Source organism: Trypanosoma cruzi, genomic scaffold (genome assembly GCF_000209065.1).
Source record: "Trypanosoma cruzi strain CL Brener 1047053516667 genomic scaffold, whole genome shotgun sequence".
Classification (NCBI taxonomy): Eukaryota; Euglenozoa; class Kinetoplastea; order Trypanosomatida; family Trypanosomatidae; genus Trypanosoma; species Trypanosoma cruzi.
The window spans coordinates 31,337-50,438 of NW_001849478.1; the positions used below are offsets into that span (position 1 = coordinate 31,337).

The 19,102-nt window shown below is 60.2% G+C and overlaps 1 protein-coding gene and 1 pseudogene across 1 annotated transcript, besides 1 other annotated feature; both read right to left on the bottom strand.

Annotated features, from left to right (window-relative positions):
• Window positions 1-19,102: part of a sequence feature (areas merged during assembly that could not be assigned to a particular haplotype. This can correspond to areas where the two haplotypes were merged or to regions with more than two copies in the genome that were merged during assembly.) that runs on past both edges of the window.
• Tc00.1047053510197.95 lies at window positions 353-4,171 on the bottom strand (annotated as a pseudogene).
• On the bottom strand, window positions 7,436-17,887 carry Tc00.1047053510197.110 (dispersed gene family protein 1 (DGF-1), putative; the record flags this gene model as incomplete). Its single annotated transcript, XM_813798.1, has 1 exon — window positions 7,436-17,887. The coding sequence occupies one exon, from the start codon at window positions 17,885-17,887 to the stop codon at window positions 7,436-7,438; it is 10,452 nt and encodes a 3,483-aa protein (XP_818891.1).

Sequence of the window (19,102 nt, forward strand, 5' to 3'; positions counted from 1 at the left end):
AACGCACCAAAAAAGAACGTGGCAGAGGAGTGGGTGGCGCCACCATTCACGGCGTAACACATCCGCTTCGTCGTAACCGCCACAGTAATTACCCTCACCGTCCACAACGGCCCAAAAAATGTGAGGCCACACACAGAAGCAGAGAAGTTGACGGTTGCGCACGGGCCAAGACGCCCTCCGGCAAACGGCACCGACCAACAGACAGAGAGGAGAAATTAAAGGCAAGCAGAATCCCAAGTGCTGCGGGATCCTTGCAAGCACCGCTCCCTCACTGTAGAACCTTTAAAGCGTTCCTCGCTGCAACATCCCCCACCACCCCTCGGTGTGTCGGTGGATTTTCCCGTTCACAGGAAGAAAAACGGCGGGATGCTCCGGCAGTGGTCGAAGACACACAGAGCGCGCCGTCGACGCGATCAACGGGCGCAGACACTCGTGAAGTGCGATCCCACAACCGCGATCCCTCCATCTACTCTCCTGGACGTGGAGGAGGCATAAAATGTCCTCCTCTCTACAGTAGTCCTGAAACGCAAAAAAAATCCGCAGGAAATCCCGTGCAGCCACGGCCTCCTCAGCAGCCCGACAGTCCACGCCGCCGCACCGCTCCTCAAGAGGTCGCCAGGCCCGGTAAGGCAAGCAAAAGGAGAACAGCAATTCGGTCAGGGCGTCCAGCAAAGTGAGGCGCAGCGGTCGGGTAGGCGCGGCCCATCCACGTTCTCCCCTCAACAGACCCACCACACAGTCGAATCACACACCCGGAAAGAGCCGTGGAGTCTAACGAAATAGCATGGTCAATAGCACCTCGTGCTCTCCTCAATGAAGTGTCATGGCACACACGAGGCATCACAGGAAGGGCAAATAGTTGCATTCCATCGGCACAAGCACGGAAGTAAAGCGCGCATAATTTGCCCCTGTGAACTCCCATCCAAATCGTCTCGGCCACTGAGTTTGTGCCGCCGACCCTCAGGAAGGGCTGATGCATCAACTGCCGCTGAACGATCACTCAGCGATGCAACAAAAAGAGCCACCGTCTCTCGAATTCCGTCGTCACCCATTCCTCCCATTGAGGGAAGGGAACGCAATGTGACGGTGTGGGCGTGTCTAGCCGACAGAAATGAAGGAAGTGACTCCAGCCGCGGAACAAATTGGACGGATCCTCCTCCCGAATCCTTCAAAGGGACCGGTCGTTCAGCTGCCGAGGTTGACGGCGCGGAGGACAACACCTTGAATGTGTGGAGCACCGCAGCAACCTGAATATATTCTGCAATATCCGCGGCCAGTTCATGAAAGTACAAAGAAGGGACAGCAAATTCAAAGGGGCGTGTGAACCCGTCAGTGATCACCCGCGCCGGAGGATCGCCACCCCACCCTCCAAGGGCACCTCAACGACGTCAAATATTTCCACCGCATGGCACCCACAACACAATCGCGTGGCATAATGCATCGCCTTGCAGCACCCCATGCAATGCGGCAATCGAAAACCGTCCCGAACACGGCGTGCGAAAAAGGTACTGAAAGAAGGCGCAGCAAATACCCTCCACATCTCAGCAGTTCCAATCATCCAGTAAAAGGCAGGAGCACCAGACAGTACCCACGGACTCACCGAATATGGCATCAAAAGGCAGCGAGATGTCAGACGCCGAAAGGTCCGCATTTCTTCCCCGTGACACTTCCACGGATGAATGCAAATGCCGTGCCCTGCGGCCTCTCGACCGCTTCGAGACAACGTTGCGGCCACATGGCGACGGCTCAATGTGGCTGGCGATCAGATCCAGTCGTCGCGGCAAAACAGTACAGAGAGTAGGGTGGTGAGCCCGCACATTCGCCCCTTTGGTGCCTGCTTCCACTGCAAGAGTGAAACTCGTCTTCCCAACAGCCGCGCTTCGGGTGGCTGAAACACCTGCCCTCACACCGGCGATGACATCTGCAAGCGCCTGTAATTCCTCAACACCGCCCGTCAAAAAAACCAACGGCACTCAAGCCCTGCAGCCAAGCATCCCTCGTAACCATTTGCAAACTCGTTGTCCTGCAGAAAAGCCTAAAAATAAATAACAAGAAGACCGTTCATTGCTGTGAAAGGACAAGAGCACGTTACCTTCATCCTGCAACGGAGGATTATGCCTCCTGCGTAACGCGGCCACAAGTACGCGGTGCACCAACACCGAAGCGGTGGGCATGTTGCCCCATGACCCTCCCCCTCCACAGGGGCCCAAGAGGTGCAACAGACCATCCTCTCACCAAAGAAAAAGCCCAATGGAGCGGGCACTACATTGTGCGGACCACACAACAGAAACACCCTCAGAGAACGAATGCTCTTGAATGCCCTTCAGAAGGGGCCAGCGGGTTGGCCGTGAAGCCAACAAACACCGGAGAGCCGCCTGCCCTGCACGCATCCAATGACGCAATCGAGCGCGCAATCTTACAGGGCACATCAACCAGCCTGTTCTCGTCTCCGTCTGTGCGGGCACAACAGTCCTGCCATCATCCTTCGCCCTCACAAAGTATTCCACAGGGTCCTTTGAGCCAGAGACCACCACACGGCGATATGCCAGCGGATAAGTGCTCTCCATACCGCACAAAATAAAATGTTCCCACGTCGAGGACCGCAGTGAAAACGAGCATAACGATGAGCAACACGAGGGTTGTCTGTGCCCTGACTCATCACAACACTCTGTCCTCCGTTGGTTCAGGCCTCTGCCACACGACGAGGCACAGATGTAACATCACTTACACGCAACAGAGTGAAATACGCAAGAACAGATTCATGCAGGACGCAACAGCCACCAGCTCGGTCAGCAGCTGTTGTGGTCATATTCTGTAAACCATGATTCACGTCCACAGAGAACTTGTTGTCCAGTTGCACAAACAATTGATGGGCCAAGCAACGTGGGCCCATGAGCGACAACGCCAGTCGATATTAGGCCTTGGAGCCGCCAGTGAGAGCCATTGATTGGAACAAACACCAAAGCCACCAACGGCCAAAAAGAACTGCGACAAGGCATTAGTGCTTCAATCAAAGAACGGATTCGTCTCGTCCAGGAAGAAGAAAGAATAAATAATATTTTTCCTCCTCACGGTGCCTTCCAGCAATAAAACACCATCATGCGATCCGCCCCTATCGGTATTACTCAGGAGCACGAGGCCTCTGCAATGTGTAGAGGGTCATGCAATCAAGCGGATAAGAGACGCTCCACGGTGGCAAACAGACTCCTCCCAGGCAACGCATCAACCAACCGCGAGCAGCATGCCTCTTCATGGACTCTCCGTTTTGGTTCCAACCGAGACGGAAGGCCTTCGTCGCTCAGCACCAACCCCGCGTTGCGAAGTGTCGTCAGATAAAACAAGTGAGGATGACAGAGTGCATCATCGGGGAAATCGCCCTCAAATGTGGGAAACGGCATCGCATCCGCCGGAAACAGGTGCGCATGATGTCCCTCCACGTCAGCCGCGCAGCCTGTCGGATGAAGGAAAATTCGGTGAAACGGAAGTCAGCGCACTCACCTCCACCCCAGGCAGTTTTATCAGGAAGATCGAATCATCAATTCGGGGCTCCACACTTCTTGAGGGATATCGTGACGCTCTGACACGTCCACGTGCATTTCCACACAACGTCCTACTTCCCTTTCCCCCTCTGCATGCGTCCGCATCGTCTCTTAAGCCACACCCAGGACAGATTAGGTAGCATGTGGCACCTGGTCAGCCAGCGCCATTCCATTCCTTAAAGCAAGGAAGCTGAAAGCCTCAAAATCACTGGCCATCAATCAGTGATGCCGTTGGCACAGGACCTCCTCGGGCCAACGCCACACACTTGTTCCGGAGTACATTTTATCCCATGCCTCGCTGGCGCCACCCTCAGCATCCCCTACAGGTACACCGTGCATTCACTCCCAAAATACGGGTGTGGGCCACACCTCAAGAAAACTGCACAATGCGCCCGCAAACTGCTCGTTGAAAGTTGTCATTGTGTTGGGTGTCAGGGGCAACGCACTCACACCTCGCGGCTCCTCAGGAGATCAAAAAAGATAGCAAACAGCATTCAATTGGGATGGACTTCGCAAACCTCTTGCGACTTTTGTCCGATGGGATGCTTCAGTGCATATGAAACCTTGACCGCGGGACGGAATGCCTATGCGCTCTAAAAAAGTAAGCAGGAACTCACGGGAGAAGGATACATAATATAGCGGAAGCAAAATGCCACGAATAAAAAAGAACGGTAGAAAAATTATATGGAGGGATATACATATGAAAATAGGCGTTGATCAACGTGTAGATATATCGATATGGGTATGAGCATAAAAACGATACTTTATTCATTGATGCATCTGTATAGATATGGATGTATCCCTTCGTTTCCCTAAAATTTGACAGATTGCTTGGTTTCCTGATTTATTGAATTGCCATTTTATTGGCTGCACATGTATGTAGATAGGCATTTAGATGTCAGTACTAATATCTATTCAGCGCTGTTGATATATATATCTGCTACTATTCCTCGTGTCTTCTCAAATAAATACGAAGGTCCACACGCCAGCCACCATCGCAGAGCACGTCCGCCCAACGATCGGAGATGTAAAAGAGAGCCCGGCACCCAAAGTGGGAGCCGCAGCGGAGGCCGTGAAGCACACACCACCGCTACGCACCCGCCCCGGTGACAGTGCGGTGGCTCGATGATCCGTTGCCGCCAAGAATCAATAAAACAACAAATCACAGAACCAACCAAACATGGACGCCATAAATGAGAAAAGGAGAGGAGGGCAGCCTGCCAGGAGAAAATACGGCCTGCCGCATCTGCGAGGGGCCTCGTGCCTTCTCGCCGCGCGGAGATACCGCTGGGGCAGAGACCTTCCACTTCAAAGTGGAGACACACCAATATTTCCGTGAAGCACGGCTTCCCCACTTCTCCAATGTCTGCTCCATGCTTTTTTCTGGGCGCCTGCAGAGCCGGGCAGCGGAGTAAATGCCGACCTGCCTCTCCGCACAGCTCCGGTCGGCCGGTTTTCACAATGCCCGGTCGATGCCCGTGGCGTGCCGTGCGGTAGCGGGTCAGTCAGGCATTGCTGTGGCACTGACACCCGCATGCTGGACGGCGAAACTAAACTGGTGGGGATCCCATCGGGCTGTCGTCACCGGGCAACGTGCGCCTTCTCGGCGGCCTGACCCCTCTGCCGTCGGCAAATCGGCGACAGCGTGACGTCCATCAACGCATGCTTGTGCGTGCCATTTTGGGCTCACGGTGCACTGTTTCTCGGTGGCATTCTCCTCCTGTGTAGAGGCGGGGTTTCTGTGTGGGTTTGATGTTCTTCATGCGGAGGTTCAAGCCTTGCAGCGCGTGGCTATTTAATCTCCATTTTTAGTGTCCGACATTCTTTCTGTTGGGTGTTTGTGCCGTGTGTGGGTGGTCAACCCCCGGCACTGCCCGCCTGCCTGTCGCATCAAGGGCATTTACGAAGTGCTTCCTTCTTCGGTGCCGACCGTGGCTCTGTGCTGGAGTGTTCGTGTGCTCGTATGCGGGATGGTGGTCCCGTTTTCGCTTGAGCCCCGAATTCACAGTACGTGCATTCGAACGGGGTGGATGCCGTCAGACTCTCATATTCCTGGCAGCGCCTTCTAGTTGTCGGGGGAACTCTTGCTTGTGGAAGTGCCTAAGATAAAATACGGTTCCGGCTTGCCTTTCGTACGACGCCGTGTGGAAACTGCATGGGAGTGGCTTCGGCCTGGGCTGTGCATTCCGTCGCGGAGGTGCGATCGGCGTGCCGTCTCTCGCTCTCGTCCCCGCTCAAGTGCTGGGCGGTGCTTCCGGTGGGATTTCTGGCGGTTCCGACTCACCAGGAAAGTTAACTTTCCACGGCGCCTAGGAGCGCGTAATGCCATGGGCGTTAACCATGTGCGTCACGACACCAGTGCAGCAACTGCAGTGCTTGCCGCACACCGGGCAGTCTGCCGGGCGTCGGATCGTGGCGGGGCGAGGTCCAGCGGGAGAAGGAGGCGTTTCCGTGCAAAGTTCTTTGCGTGTCTGCTGTGCGGCATCCGCGCCGCACCAACGGCATGTGCGTGGGATGGCGGGTTGCAGTGGTCGTAGCAGCCATCCGTATTGTGTGCGAAACTCCGGTGCGGAGGCGGTCCAGTGCAGCCTCTTCCCCACGAGTGGGGGTGGCGTCCGTGCGCGTGGGTTCCCAGTCGCCTGATACAGTGGAGCGGCAAGCTTTTGGCTTGAGCTGTCGGGCACAAATAATACCTTCGGCCAATGAAAACGATGCCGGTGCTCCATGTGCCTCTGAGCTGTGCGAGGTCGGACGCCTCCTCGGCTTATGCATCACATGCCTCGTTCTTGGGTATGTCGCAGTGGCCAAAGGCAAGCTGCATCCGTGTGTGCGCTACTCGGTGCTGCGGGCGAGAAAAAAGAGCACGTCCACGATGTGAGTCGCCAGGTGATGCAGAACCGTCGACGTGTGCTCGCGTGCTTCCACGATTCGACGAGAAGGCGCATAGACGCACGCTGCCGTGGAAACAGTCTCGGTGAATATCGTACTCTCCGTGCTAACACCACACCGCTCTGTTTCTGCTGTGGTGCATGAATTTCGCAGGGCCATAGGGGAATTGGGAAAAAGAAGGAATTCCTAGTGGAGGCATCCCCGTACCAGCGTGGCCAATCCGCAACAACATCCCTTGCCTGTGGAAGGCGGTGCGCCAACTAAGTCAAAGGCAGCGCCGTGAAGGGATGTGCAAATTGCCGGAAGTGGCCGTCACACCTCCTGCACACACAAAATTGCGGGCCGTGACGGGCAACGAATCCCAATGCCGCGTCATCAAGACCCCCACGCTCCACGCGCACACCTGAGAGGGATCCTGCCATGGCGGCGGTGCGCTCGAGGACAAGTGTGGAACGTGACTGGGATGGCCTGGTCCGTCACTTCCACCGCTAAAGAGACATCGATCACCCCGTGCACTCGCCACACCAGAACAGGCCGGAATCACGGCAATGCATCGTGCCCCAATACATAATCCCGCACAAAGACGTTCCTGGAAACCCGGAGCCCTGCTACTAGTCTGTCGCCGCCTTGCTTCTGAGAGCCGCAATGCCTCCTGCATGTAAATCCGCGGTAAGGCAGAGCTGCAATTCATTACTTCCACTAGGCGGTTCGCTGGATCCTTCCTCCATTGCACAGAATGAACTTTGAGCTCCTTGCACGCAACACCATAAAATTACAGTCCGATACAACACAACATCAGCAGTAACAAGAGCGACAACTCAATCCCCTTCCACACGGTCAGCGTGGAACGGGAAAAACTCCTAAAAGCACCCGATCAAAATGAAAACAAATTGATAGAAACAACGACCAACAACATTGTAGTTGCCGTTAACGACGGCTGGCTGTGGTACGCAGCACAGCCGTGGCGCCTCAAGCACCGCATATTTACTAATTCCACGTGGCGTACGTCACATGGCGGCGTAATCGATCATACGGCTCGCACTGGATGAACGGTCGAGCGGGCTCTGTGCGTTTGAGCGGGTGTCACCGGCCATAGGCTGCGATGGCGGCGCGGGTGGTTGGTACGACGACGCAACGGTGGTGCCTGAGGCGTACGACGATGACGCCATTTCGTGCGGCTTCGGCGTCTCCTCGTCGCTCTCCTCGTCATCGCGCAGCAGCGCCTCCAGCCCTCCACGCTGTGGCTCGCGCAGCTCCTGCCAGTGGCGGTCCTCCATGTACCACACAACGACGCTGTACACAGTGACCGCAAGCAGCACAGCGGTCAGCAGCAGCACGATAGCCGCGTACGCCCTCGCACCGCCATCGCTCGGCGCAAGGTGGTTGGCCGCGCTGACCACGCACAGCGCCGCAAGGAGCACAAAGCTCGCGGTGCGCATCGCCGTCAGGAAGGCCGAGCGCATCATGTTCATGAAGGCAACCATGCCCGCGCCCGCAAGCAGCACAGCCGCCATGCAGAAGTACTGGACGTGGCAGCCTCCCACGGGCGAGTGCACAGCCGCAATCAGGCACACCACGCACAGCACCGACAGCTGGAATACGCACCAGTACACGTGGCTGCCCCTCATGTTCGTCAGCATGCCGCCATACATCCGCTGCTGCGCTGCGGGGTGCCAATACCCGACGGGGTATAGCAGGCGCTCGTGCAGCGGCTTCCTCGAAAACTGCCAGTACCTCTCGAAGCTCGCGCCCGTGTGGCGGGCAATCAAGTAGCACACGCCAGCAGGGAACGCCGCACCGTACAGCACACCAACAACACCAATCACGCGGTGCTGCACGCGGGCGCCGGGCATCGCCAGTGAAAGAACGGAGCCAAAGAAGATGCCGGGGTGCATCGCGTGCGCCACAACGTACGTCAGGCTCGGGAAGCGCATCGCCGCCCACGCACTCGCCGCGTCCACGCCGCGCCACCGCTGGAAGGCCGCCGTCACACCGCAGTGCACGCAACCGAACACAGCGGCGAGCAGCGCGTTGCCCACCACCATCCACAGCGGGTCAAGGGCAGCGAACACCGACAGGAAGTACGGCAGCGCAACGGTGCTCGCACGCTCCTGCGCCGAGGCGCATGGCATCCTCGCAAACACGCCGAGTGCCTGCATCTCCAGGATGGAGCCCAGCCCGCCGGTCACCACCACGGCAACAGCCGTCGCACACGCAACAACGCCGGTGATCGCCGAGAGGACGCTGGCAGCGGCGGGCAGCGTGTCAAACCTGATCGTGAAGGAACCAAGCAGCACACCCTTGCAGCCGCCGGACACCGCCGCAGCGTCGCAGCGAATGACTATCGTCTCGTCGGCAGCAATGAAGTAACCGCGGTGCACGGGCACAGCCAGCTCCAGGACGGTGGACGGATTCGTCGCGTTGCGCACCCACGTCGCGTTGCGCAGCATCGCTCCCCACGGACCGCCAAACCCACTCGGCTGTGCCGTCGACACAGGCACAAAGCTCAGGTGCGTGCCGAGCTGCGGGTCGCATGCCCACCGAAACGGCGGCGGCAGCGCCACCATCAGCAGCGTCGGGACGGCGCTCCCACCGCCGCGGACGTCGTTCTGCGTCAGGCTCCCACCATCCGCCGTCGTCGTCACGGCGAGCGTCGGGCACGCCACGTCGCTCCACCACAGCGTGCTGCTCACCGATGCCGTCGGGGTCCGCGTGGGCGGCAACGCCACCGTCTCCGTCACCTGCAGGGTCTCCGTCTGACTGTACTGCGTCGGGCTGTAGCGCGTCGCGCTCAGGCTCGGCGTCGGCGTCCACGTTGGCGCCGGGCTGCGCGTCTCCGTCAGCGTCGCCGTGTGGCTCAGCGGCGGCATAGCGGGCGTGCGGTTGCACCCGTCCACGCGCGGCAGGTACACCGGCAGGCAGTCGCGCCCGTACCCGCCCTCAGCACAGCGGCAGCCGCACGACCCCGACATCGCCCTCGTCGCAGCAGCAAAGCAGCGCACGTCGGCGTCGCACACGCCACACGCCACAGGGCGGAATTCCCCGATGATGCCGGCGGACCTGTACTCCATCGGCCGCAGCGTCTGCCCGTTGAGCGTCAGGCACCCCACAACAAACCTTCGGCCGGCGCCCACAAGCGCAACGGTGCCGTCCATCACAACGGGCCCACTGCCAGCGTTCCCATAGAGCGTCAGCGTGCTCTGCACAAGGTCCGCACTGCGCGGGTACGACGGCAGCGACAGAATCTTGCCGCTGATACTGTTGCCGCGCACCGACAGCCACGACCCGGACCCAAACGACGCCGGCCCCCGCAGCACCAGCAGCGCGCCATCGGTCAGCGCACCGGCGTTGTCGTTCACCACGACGGCGGACGCGTTGGCCACCACACCGCTGTCGAACACCAACCCATGCGCGGCGTACACCTGGCTCCCCGACACGCGCAGCACAGCGCCCCCCGACGCAACAACGCGTGCACTCGCGTACAACGCATATTCGCCACCGAGCACAGCCGCGTCCAGCGCCACACCGCCACCGACAAGCTCCAGCACAGCGCCGTCCACCGCCACCGTCCGCCCACCAGTCATCACGGTCACGAGGGCCACGCCGGACACAACCAGCACGGACCGCACAAGCCGCAGGCCCGACAGCACCAGCACCGGTGCGTACGACGAGGACCGCAAGCCGGGAAGATACACAAGCGGCGTCGACCTCGCGGCAACCAGCAGGGAATCCGTCACCGTCAGCACAGACCCCGCGGGATGCGTGCCGGTCAGAACAAGCGCACCGTTCAGCGCCTCCACATCGCACATCGACAGCTCCACCGGCCCGCTCTCGTCGCTCCCCGCCGCCACCGCACCGCGCAAGCCTCCTCCGCCCATCACGTACAACACGGCGCCGTTCAGCAGCGACACGTTCTGCACAACGATCCGAACGCCGTCCCGCGCCATCCACGGCACGTAGAGCACAGGACTCACGCCGTCCAGCACAACGTGGCGCAGCGTCACCTCGCTCGCACCAACAGGCACAACGAACACCGACCGCACCGTCACGCTCTCGCGGACGAACACACTCGACACAGTGCCCACAGCGGGCGGCAGTGCGGGAGCTCCCACAGGCACGCACGCCTCGCCGTACCCGCCGCTGCCGCAATCGCACACGCACACACCGTTCCTCATGCTCACCGACGCCGTCCCGGGCGCGTAGCAGTGCGTGTCCCTGTCGCAGGCGTCGCACCCAACAACGTCGATGCTCCCAGCGTCGCCAAAACCAGCCGCTGCGTACTCCTCCGCCGTCGACAGGACACGGCCACCAGCGTCGTTGCACGCCACCCTCAAATGCGCCCCTGCCGCAAGCAACAGGCTCAGCGACAGCATCCGAGGCAGCAGCGCTCGGTTGCGCACAAAGCTCAGCGTGCTCCCAGCAGCGGTCACGGCGCCAGCGGTGTAGAGCATCTCCCTCGAGACGCCGTCGTGCACGTTGCTCTTCGCCAGCAGCATCGACCCGTCATCCAGGCTCACCGTCGAATAAAACGCCACCGCGTAGTCCTCCGTCGACAAGAATTCGCTCCGCACAAGCGCCACAGCGGAGCCCGACACGCTCACAGCCCCACGCACAGACACCGCGTGCTTGCACAGCAGGAAGTCGCTGTCAACAAACGCCACCACGGAGCCGCCGCTGGCCGCAACACCGCCCTCCACCGACACGCACAGCCCCAGCGCCGTCTGCACCGACAGCCCGTCCACGTACAGCGCACCGCGCGACGACAGCGCCACGCCGCCAACAAACAACACGCCAACAGCGCCGCGGAACACAGCCGCCACATGCGTGCGCGCAATGGTCAGCACGCTCCCCGTCAGATTCACGCTGTGCAACACGAGGCACGCGGAGGCGTCGCCAAGGTCGTAGGCGTCATGGTACGCAACGCGCTTCTCTGCAATCAGCACCGAGTCCACCACAGTGACGCGCGAGCCCGGCGGAAATCGGTTCGCCACCAGCACGCCGCCGCCGGAGCGCGACTCAAGCCCGCTGATCAACACATCGGCGCGCTCGCCAGCAGGCGGGTCGGAACGCCACCCAACAACGTACAGGCTCGCTTCGCCCACAAACGTGCAGTTCACCAGCGTCACGTTGCGCACGCTCCCTGACATCGACTCCATGTCCACCACGACGTCCGCCGCAAAGGTCACGCCAACGTAGCACACCACCGACGTCCCGAGACCGGCGTTCACCACTTCATCCACACGCACGTCCCGCACGCACAAGTCGGCGCCGTCGGTGCTCGGTGGCTCGGGGACAGCGGCGGGCAGGCACGCATCGCCGTGGCCGCCCTCCGCACACGCGCAGGCGCAGCCATCACTCGTGGCCGTCGCCGTGTACGCAAGGAAGCACGACGCCGCGAGGGTGCATGGGTCGCTGCAGGTCAGGAATGTGGCATTGTACACGGACGGGATGACGTACGTCGCCCCTTCCCCGCCGCTCCCAGTGTTGCAAGCAGCCACAATCGCTCCGTTTGTGTTATCGCGGGACCCCGTGGATATCCGCAGAACTGTTGGCGTGACCCTGCTGGACATGAATCGGTTGCCAGACACAGACACCGTGGAGTCGCGGAGATTCACCGTGGGATAAAGAAAAACAAACGCTTCCGATGGGGATTCACGGCAGAGGTTGCCGCTCAGCTGCAGCCAGGAGTTGTAGTAGATGCGGGAAGAGTAGCTTGGGTAAAACACAACCGAGCTTCCCTGCATGTCGTTGCCCTGAAACACAACCGCTGACCGAGACTCCACACGTAATGCCAAAGTTAGTAATAAAAAGTACCTCACCGGCCTCGTCACAAGATTGCCTCGGATCACCACGGCAGAGTTGTTCAGTACACTCAGCGATGAGGAGTGTCTAGACCCTTCAAGACATATCAAATTACTGTCTCCGCCATCCATATGAAACGTGTTGCCCACCATCGCAAACACGGAGTGCCACGACACCCTCAGCGAATGTCCGAAAGCATAAATGGCGCTTGACGATGCCGTCACGCTCTGAAACACATTGCCACTCAGCACCACCGCGGAGTTGTTGCTGATCGCCAGTCCATTCATCGCAACGCATGACTGGTTCCATATGTCCAAACACGGCCGAGGGATCAGCCTCGTGACCGTGAAGCAGTTCCCGCTGATCGTGATGTTCGTGCGCGGTGGAAACACACCCTCCGGGATGAGCAGCGCGTCACTAAATGTGTTGCCGGTGACGACAATGTTCAGCGACCCCACAGCGGCGTACGCGTTGCCCAACAGCAACAGCACGGCGCCGTCCCTCCACGTGCATCCATCGAACGTGACATTCGCCACGTCGCCCGTCATCGCCCCAATCAGCACCGTCAGGCTCATGCTGCCCCCGCTGAACGTCACGTTGCGGTAGCACAGCCACGACAGCCCGCTGCCCACAGCCTGCGCAACCTCGGGGTACACCATGTCGCTGATGCACTCACCAACCGGCGGTGGCAGCGGTGTAGGCGGGACTGGTGGCAGCGGTGGCGGTGGCGGGCCAGCAGGCACAGGCGCCGGGACACACACATCGCCGTGACCTCCAGCAGCGCACTGGCACTTGCAGTCAATGGCCGCCGTCGTCAGCGGAGCAAAGCAGTCGCCTTCCTTCGTGCACTGCCCGCACGCGGCAACCTTCGTCACGCCTGTGATGCCGTTCAGCTCCAGTTCAGCCGCCGTCGTCACCTCCCGTCCCGCGACCGTCAGACACCCAGCAACGAAACGGTAACCGGCCTCAACCCGCTTCAGCAAGGATACCGACAACCCCGTCGAGCCCATCCTGCAGCCCGTCAGCGTCACAGCACTGCTGCCGTCAATGCTCACAAATGCGGACTCAGTGTCGTAGAACATCGCACCCACCTCCACGTCGTTGTCGCGCCAATCCAACCAGCTTGACCGCTGAACAGTCCACAAGTCATCGTTATAGATGGCGTAGCGCACGGAGCCGCTGTTCCCCACCACGCGCAGCACGCTGTGATCCGACACGCTGAAGTCTTGGTACTGAAGCAGGAAGCTTGTTCCGGAGGACATTGCATTGTTGAGCAGTGCAAAAACGGAGTGGTCACTCACACTGAGACTGTGCACGTAGAACACGTGTATGTATCCCTCAAAGCTGCAGTACCGCACGTACAGCGAGCTGCCACCTACCAGCTTGATTGCCACTGTCGAGTACAAACCAAAAGCACCGTACCTCGTTGCATGCGCCTTGACGTTGCTCACCAACAGCGTTGACGCACTCAAAACAACATTCCACAACATCACCACGCTCAGCATGTTGTTCACAGTGTCCAAAAACTGAACTGTAGAGGACTGTACCGCATCAACCTCCGTGATGGCGATGTCGCAGCGCTGCGGGAGGGCAAGTATAAAGGCAACGGCGGAGGACCGCATCACCGTCTGGCTCACGCGGATCAGGACGCCGGACGACTCGGCCGCCTCAACACCCCCAACAAACTGCAGCGCGGCACCCTCACGAAATGTGCACCCGGTGATCGTGATGTTAACGGGGAGATGCAGCGGCATGCTGTTGAGGAAGAACGTCAGCACAGAACGCCTGCCGCTGAACGTCACGCCCACGTAGCAGTGGTGCGTCTTCCACATCTTCAGCGTGAGGTTCGTCAGCGTCTCGTTCACCACGCAGCTCGTGTCGCCGTCGACGGCTCTCTCCGCTACGGGAGGCACAACCGCGTCGGGCACCTCGAGGGGAAGACAAGATGCGCCATGCCATCCGTCCTTGCAGCTGCACGAGCACAAGCCGCGGTCCACCGACTCCGTCCCGGGCATGTAGCACGCCGCGTCATCGTTGCATGTGCCACACCTGAACACCACCGCGTCCTCCGGAAACACATAGTCGTAGGACACCTCCTCATTACCCTTCAGGTTGCACCCCACCACAAACCGCGCGGGTAAAGCAACAATCCTGTTCGATTTAGAAAGCTTGGCAAAGAGTGCGCTTCCCTCCACCTGACGGTTGTGCGCAAGCGCCACGGTGGTGCCGCTGCCCGACAGCTGAAGTTTTTGCCAGGAATACGGAATAGTTAATACTGAGGCTGCACCCACGTTGTTGCCCTCCACACGCCACTGCGCACTACCCTCGAGTGTCACCGAGCCAGACAAATACACCAGCGCGGAATCAAAAATTTCTGTCCTGCCGACAAAGGCGCAGTCCGCCACTCGCAGCAGCCCCGCAGACCTCACGGTGGTATCCCCAAAAAGATAAACGCCGTTAGCCGAGCTCATCGTGTTGTCCTCAATGTCAAAGTAGCCGCCGTTCCTCACAGCAACAGAAGTAACGCAAACAGATGATTCCACACCCTCATCGTCCTCCGCTGTGCTCAGCGTATTTCCCTTCACAATAATCCCGCCACCATCAACAACAACACCACCGGATAAATAGACCGCGTACCTACTCCCCTCAATTGTGTTTTTAATTAGAATCAGTGACGAGACTGCCCCGGGGTAAAAATCCACAAATAAAATGGCGTGGTTCGACGTCGTCACAAGCGTACTGCCCGCCACCAGTATCTGGGAGCTCGCGCCAAAAACACCCCTGAACTCCAGCTCACCAGAATCCAGCATCGAGGAGACCACGTTCACGTGCACGCACGCACCACTCCCCTTGATCGACAGGCCCATGAGGACGCACTGCAGCACCGTGATGTTGAGTGTCTGCTGTGGCGCGTCAAAATACGACAGGTCCAGCACAATCGCGGCAGCGAAGGTCACGCTGACAAAGCACAGACCACGCACACCGGGATCAGGATAGTCAACGGAGCTGATGCTGCCACCGTGCACGCAGCGGACCTCCGTGTCGTCCGCATCGGGGGGCGGAAGCGGCCCAAGACAGTCCGGAACCGCAGCTGGCAGACACGTGTCGCCGTAGCCGCCAGCAGCACACACGCACTCACAGCCGCTGATGCTGCTCGTCCTCGCAGCGAAGCACACGGCGTCCACGGTGCACGCGCCGCAGTCCAACACCGTCACGGGTGCTCCAATATTGAGGTCGACTCCGTAATTCGTCACAGGAGAGCACCTTGCCGCGTTGCACACGCCGTAGATGATCGGGCGCGCGTCGGATGGTGGTGACCACTTGCTTGTCATACTTACAATGGTTGACGAGTACGAGCCGTACGTAAAACTGTTGTCAATTATCGACCACACACTCCGATCGCGGAACGCCACGCTGCTTTCCTTGACCACGTACACAACGTAGGCGGTGCGGAACTCGCTGTCGCGGTGCACCAGCCAGCTGCCGCCGGTCACAGTCAGCGTGGTTGCCATGAGCATGGCAAAGCCAAGACGGAAAGTGCTGGACAAAATCTGCAGCACGCTGCCGCCAGCCACAACAACATCCTTGAACACACACGCGGCTTTGCCATATTCGGTGCTCGGCACACTCCACGAGCTGTTCTGTATGGAGAACACGGAGCCGCCACAAACACGCAGGTCCGACGCAAGAGCATACATCACGTGCATCTGCGAATTGACGGCGCAGTTGTCCATGAAGAAAACGCTGGACAGGTTCACGCCGAGGCCGCGCTCCACGAGGATCGCAGCGCACGAGCCCCCGCCACACACCAGCGTCGACCGCGTCATGACAAGCCGCGTCGACAAAAGCCGGACGCCGTCCAGGACAAGCGCGGGGCCGTACCGGGATCCCTCAAAGCCAGGGGTCGTCGGCACGTACTGCGACCCGCCAACCGTCGCGCGCAGCGTTGAGTTCGCCAGCAGCACACTCGAGTGCAGCGGCATCGCGCCATGCAGCACAATCGTGCCCTCCAGCGACGTCACATTCGTCATGTTGACGAGGGCGTGCGGCATCAGGCGCGCCGTGCTCTCGCTGAGGCCGCCAATCCGCAGCTGCGCACCGCCCACGAGCACGCAGTGGCGCAGCGTCACGTTCAGCGCGTCAGCGAACGCGTCCATCGAGCGCAGGTCCACCGCCACAGTGATCGGCCCACTGAACACCACCGAGTCGAAGCACGCCGTCGCACGCCCGCCGCCAACCGTCACGGAATCCGTCAGCATCACGCCACTCACGCAGCCCTGCGCACCGCCACCGCCGCCGGACCTCGCAACCGGCACGTCGAACGGCAGGCACGCCTCGCCCACACCGCCGGCGCGGCAGCCGCACACGCAGTCAGAGAACGACGCCGTCAGCGCATCGAAGCACGCCAGCGCTGCCGCACAGCCGTCGCACGGCACCACGCTCACGGAGGACAGGCCGGCCAAGCGGTAGTCGCCGCTGCTCTGCAGCACACGGCCGCCGGCACGGTTGCACTGCACCGACACGACGCCGCTCGTGATCGCCAGTCCGGAGACAAGCGTCGCGCCGGTGGCAGCGCAGCGCGCAATCGACACGGTACCGCCGCTCAGCGTCATCCCCGAAAGCGACGCCACAGACGACGCCTCGCCCACCGCCCACACGTCGTGCAGGTCCAGCCACCCGCCGGCTCCGACCGTCCCACCGTCGCAGTGCACCAGCAACGACGCAACAGACCCCTCAACTCCAACGAAGCGTAGCACCGAATCAACCACCGCGAGGCGCTCTCCAAGCACAAGGCCGCCGCCGCTGCTCATGACCGACACGTTCGTCACGGAGAACACCGAGTGGCCCCACAGAGTGAGACGCGACGAGGACGACACACTCAACGCGGAAGCGGTCGAACCGCCCGACGCCTCCAGCAACACGCCGTCAAGCGCCACCGCGCTCGACAGCAGGTCCACACCGCCGCCAACGTGCACCGCCGACCCGCCCGCCTGCAACGACCTCAGCACAGTGTTGCTCACACGCAGCTGCGTCCGCAGCAGCGACGTCGCATGCAGCACAAGCGGCGACGCCACCGCATCCGTCAGCCCACTCAGCTGGGAGTAGCGCATCGGTCCCGGCGTCACAATCGTCGAGTCACGGACCGTCACGTTCGTGTGTGCCGGCAGGTTGTGCACAAACACAAGCGAGCAGTAGCCGCCGGACAGCCCGCTCACGCTCACCTCCAGGCTCCGGTCACTCGCCGGCTCGCCGCTGTAGCCCCGCACGTAGATCTGCGCACCGCCGTCGCACACGCAGTTCCTCAGTTCGATGCGCAGCGCGCCGGGAAGCATCGCCGCCACGTCGAACGCCACAGCCACGCCGTTCGTGATGTACACGCCGTCCATCAGCACCGTGTCCACGGCGCGGCCAACCGTGATGGCTCTGTCCACCGTGCCGCCCCGCAGTCGCAACACCACCGCATGCACCGCGGGCACCCACGCCGCAGCAGCAAACAGCGCCAACACCACAAGCAGCGCCACACGCACAGCCGCAATGGCCCTGCGCTGCACACGGTGCCGGCTGCGCGGACACGCACCCACCGCAGACCGCATCCACCAACCCAAACAAGTATCAACAGGGCTGTCGTGGTGTGTCGCACTCGCCCCGTCGACCATAATTCCAGCTTTCAAAATCCCTTCTTGCAGATTGCGAATCCAGTGACACAATTCCGCCAGATCGTTATACTAATACTGCAAGTAATACCTAATACTGCAATTAATCCCTAACGCCTTGAAACGATAGTTGTGCTGGCCAAGCAAAAGTATCTCTAACTGCACGCTCAGAAAAGAATAAGAGGCAGCAACAACAGTAATCAAACACAGTGGCACGCAGAGGCATCCGGTCATACACAATAACCTTCATAGTACAGCCGCCGACACAAAGCCGCACAGACGCAATCAATTCAGTGACACCATCGCCCTCCCACCGCCCATACAACCCCGTACAGCCACCGTGCCGAGTGGCGGAATCCCGGCAAAAAGCCACATGACCACTGGCACCGCTCCTGTTACCGAATAACTGCATCACGGGGCGGTCCCGATGCCGTGCACGACACACAAGAGCCGAGGCAGACCACGTGGCAGCGTTACGACCGCCAGCCATCAAGCGCGTCCAAAAGGTGTTGTTGGTGTTGTTGGTGCGTAGGTGGAGTGGAGAGCTCGCCGGTTGCCAGCAGTCAAAGCATCGTTTCTCGTTCACGCGAGTCGGCATTGCGCAGCAATCAGCGGCAACATGCGCGCCCGACATACACAACAGAAGAAACAAAAAAAAGAGGCACGGCGGCACTCAGACACGGGGAAAAGGGTCCACATCGATTTTGCATTCCAATTGGCTCACAGACATCCGGATGGTGGTCGCCCCGCTGCTCTGCGGTGCGTGTGGCGTGTGACTGCAGTGGACAGAGAGGATGATGAGAGGGGTGGGAGACGCAGTGCGGCCCTCATCCATCTCGGTTGACTGTGACACCGGTGACGTCCTCCCGTCACATCGCCTGCAGCAAAGACCGTCGCCGTCAGCAGCGGTCGGTGCCTTCCCTCTCCCACTGGGGCGCAACTCCACCGACGCAGTCGCTCGCCTCCTCCCCCACCAACACAACGAGGGAACAGCGGCAAAAGATGAGACACGCACGGCAAGCGCGCAGTCGCAGAGCCCCACTGCTGCCGCCATGGCCAAACAAGGTCGGCTGCAGGGCGCAAAAAGAAGGGCAAACACCCCATCAAACGCCTTGGCACCACGTGGAAGCACCGCAACCGACACACAAGGCAAAGCGCCGTGAAGCAGGCACCAAAACCAAAGCTCCTCCAACAAATTCATCGTGGAGCAAAAGAAAA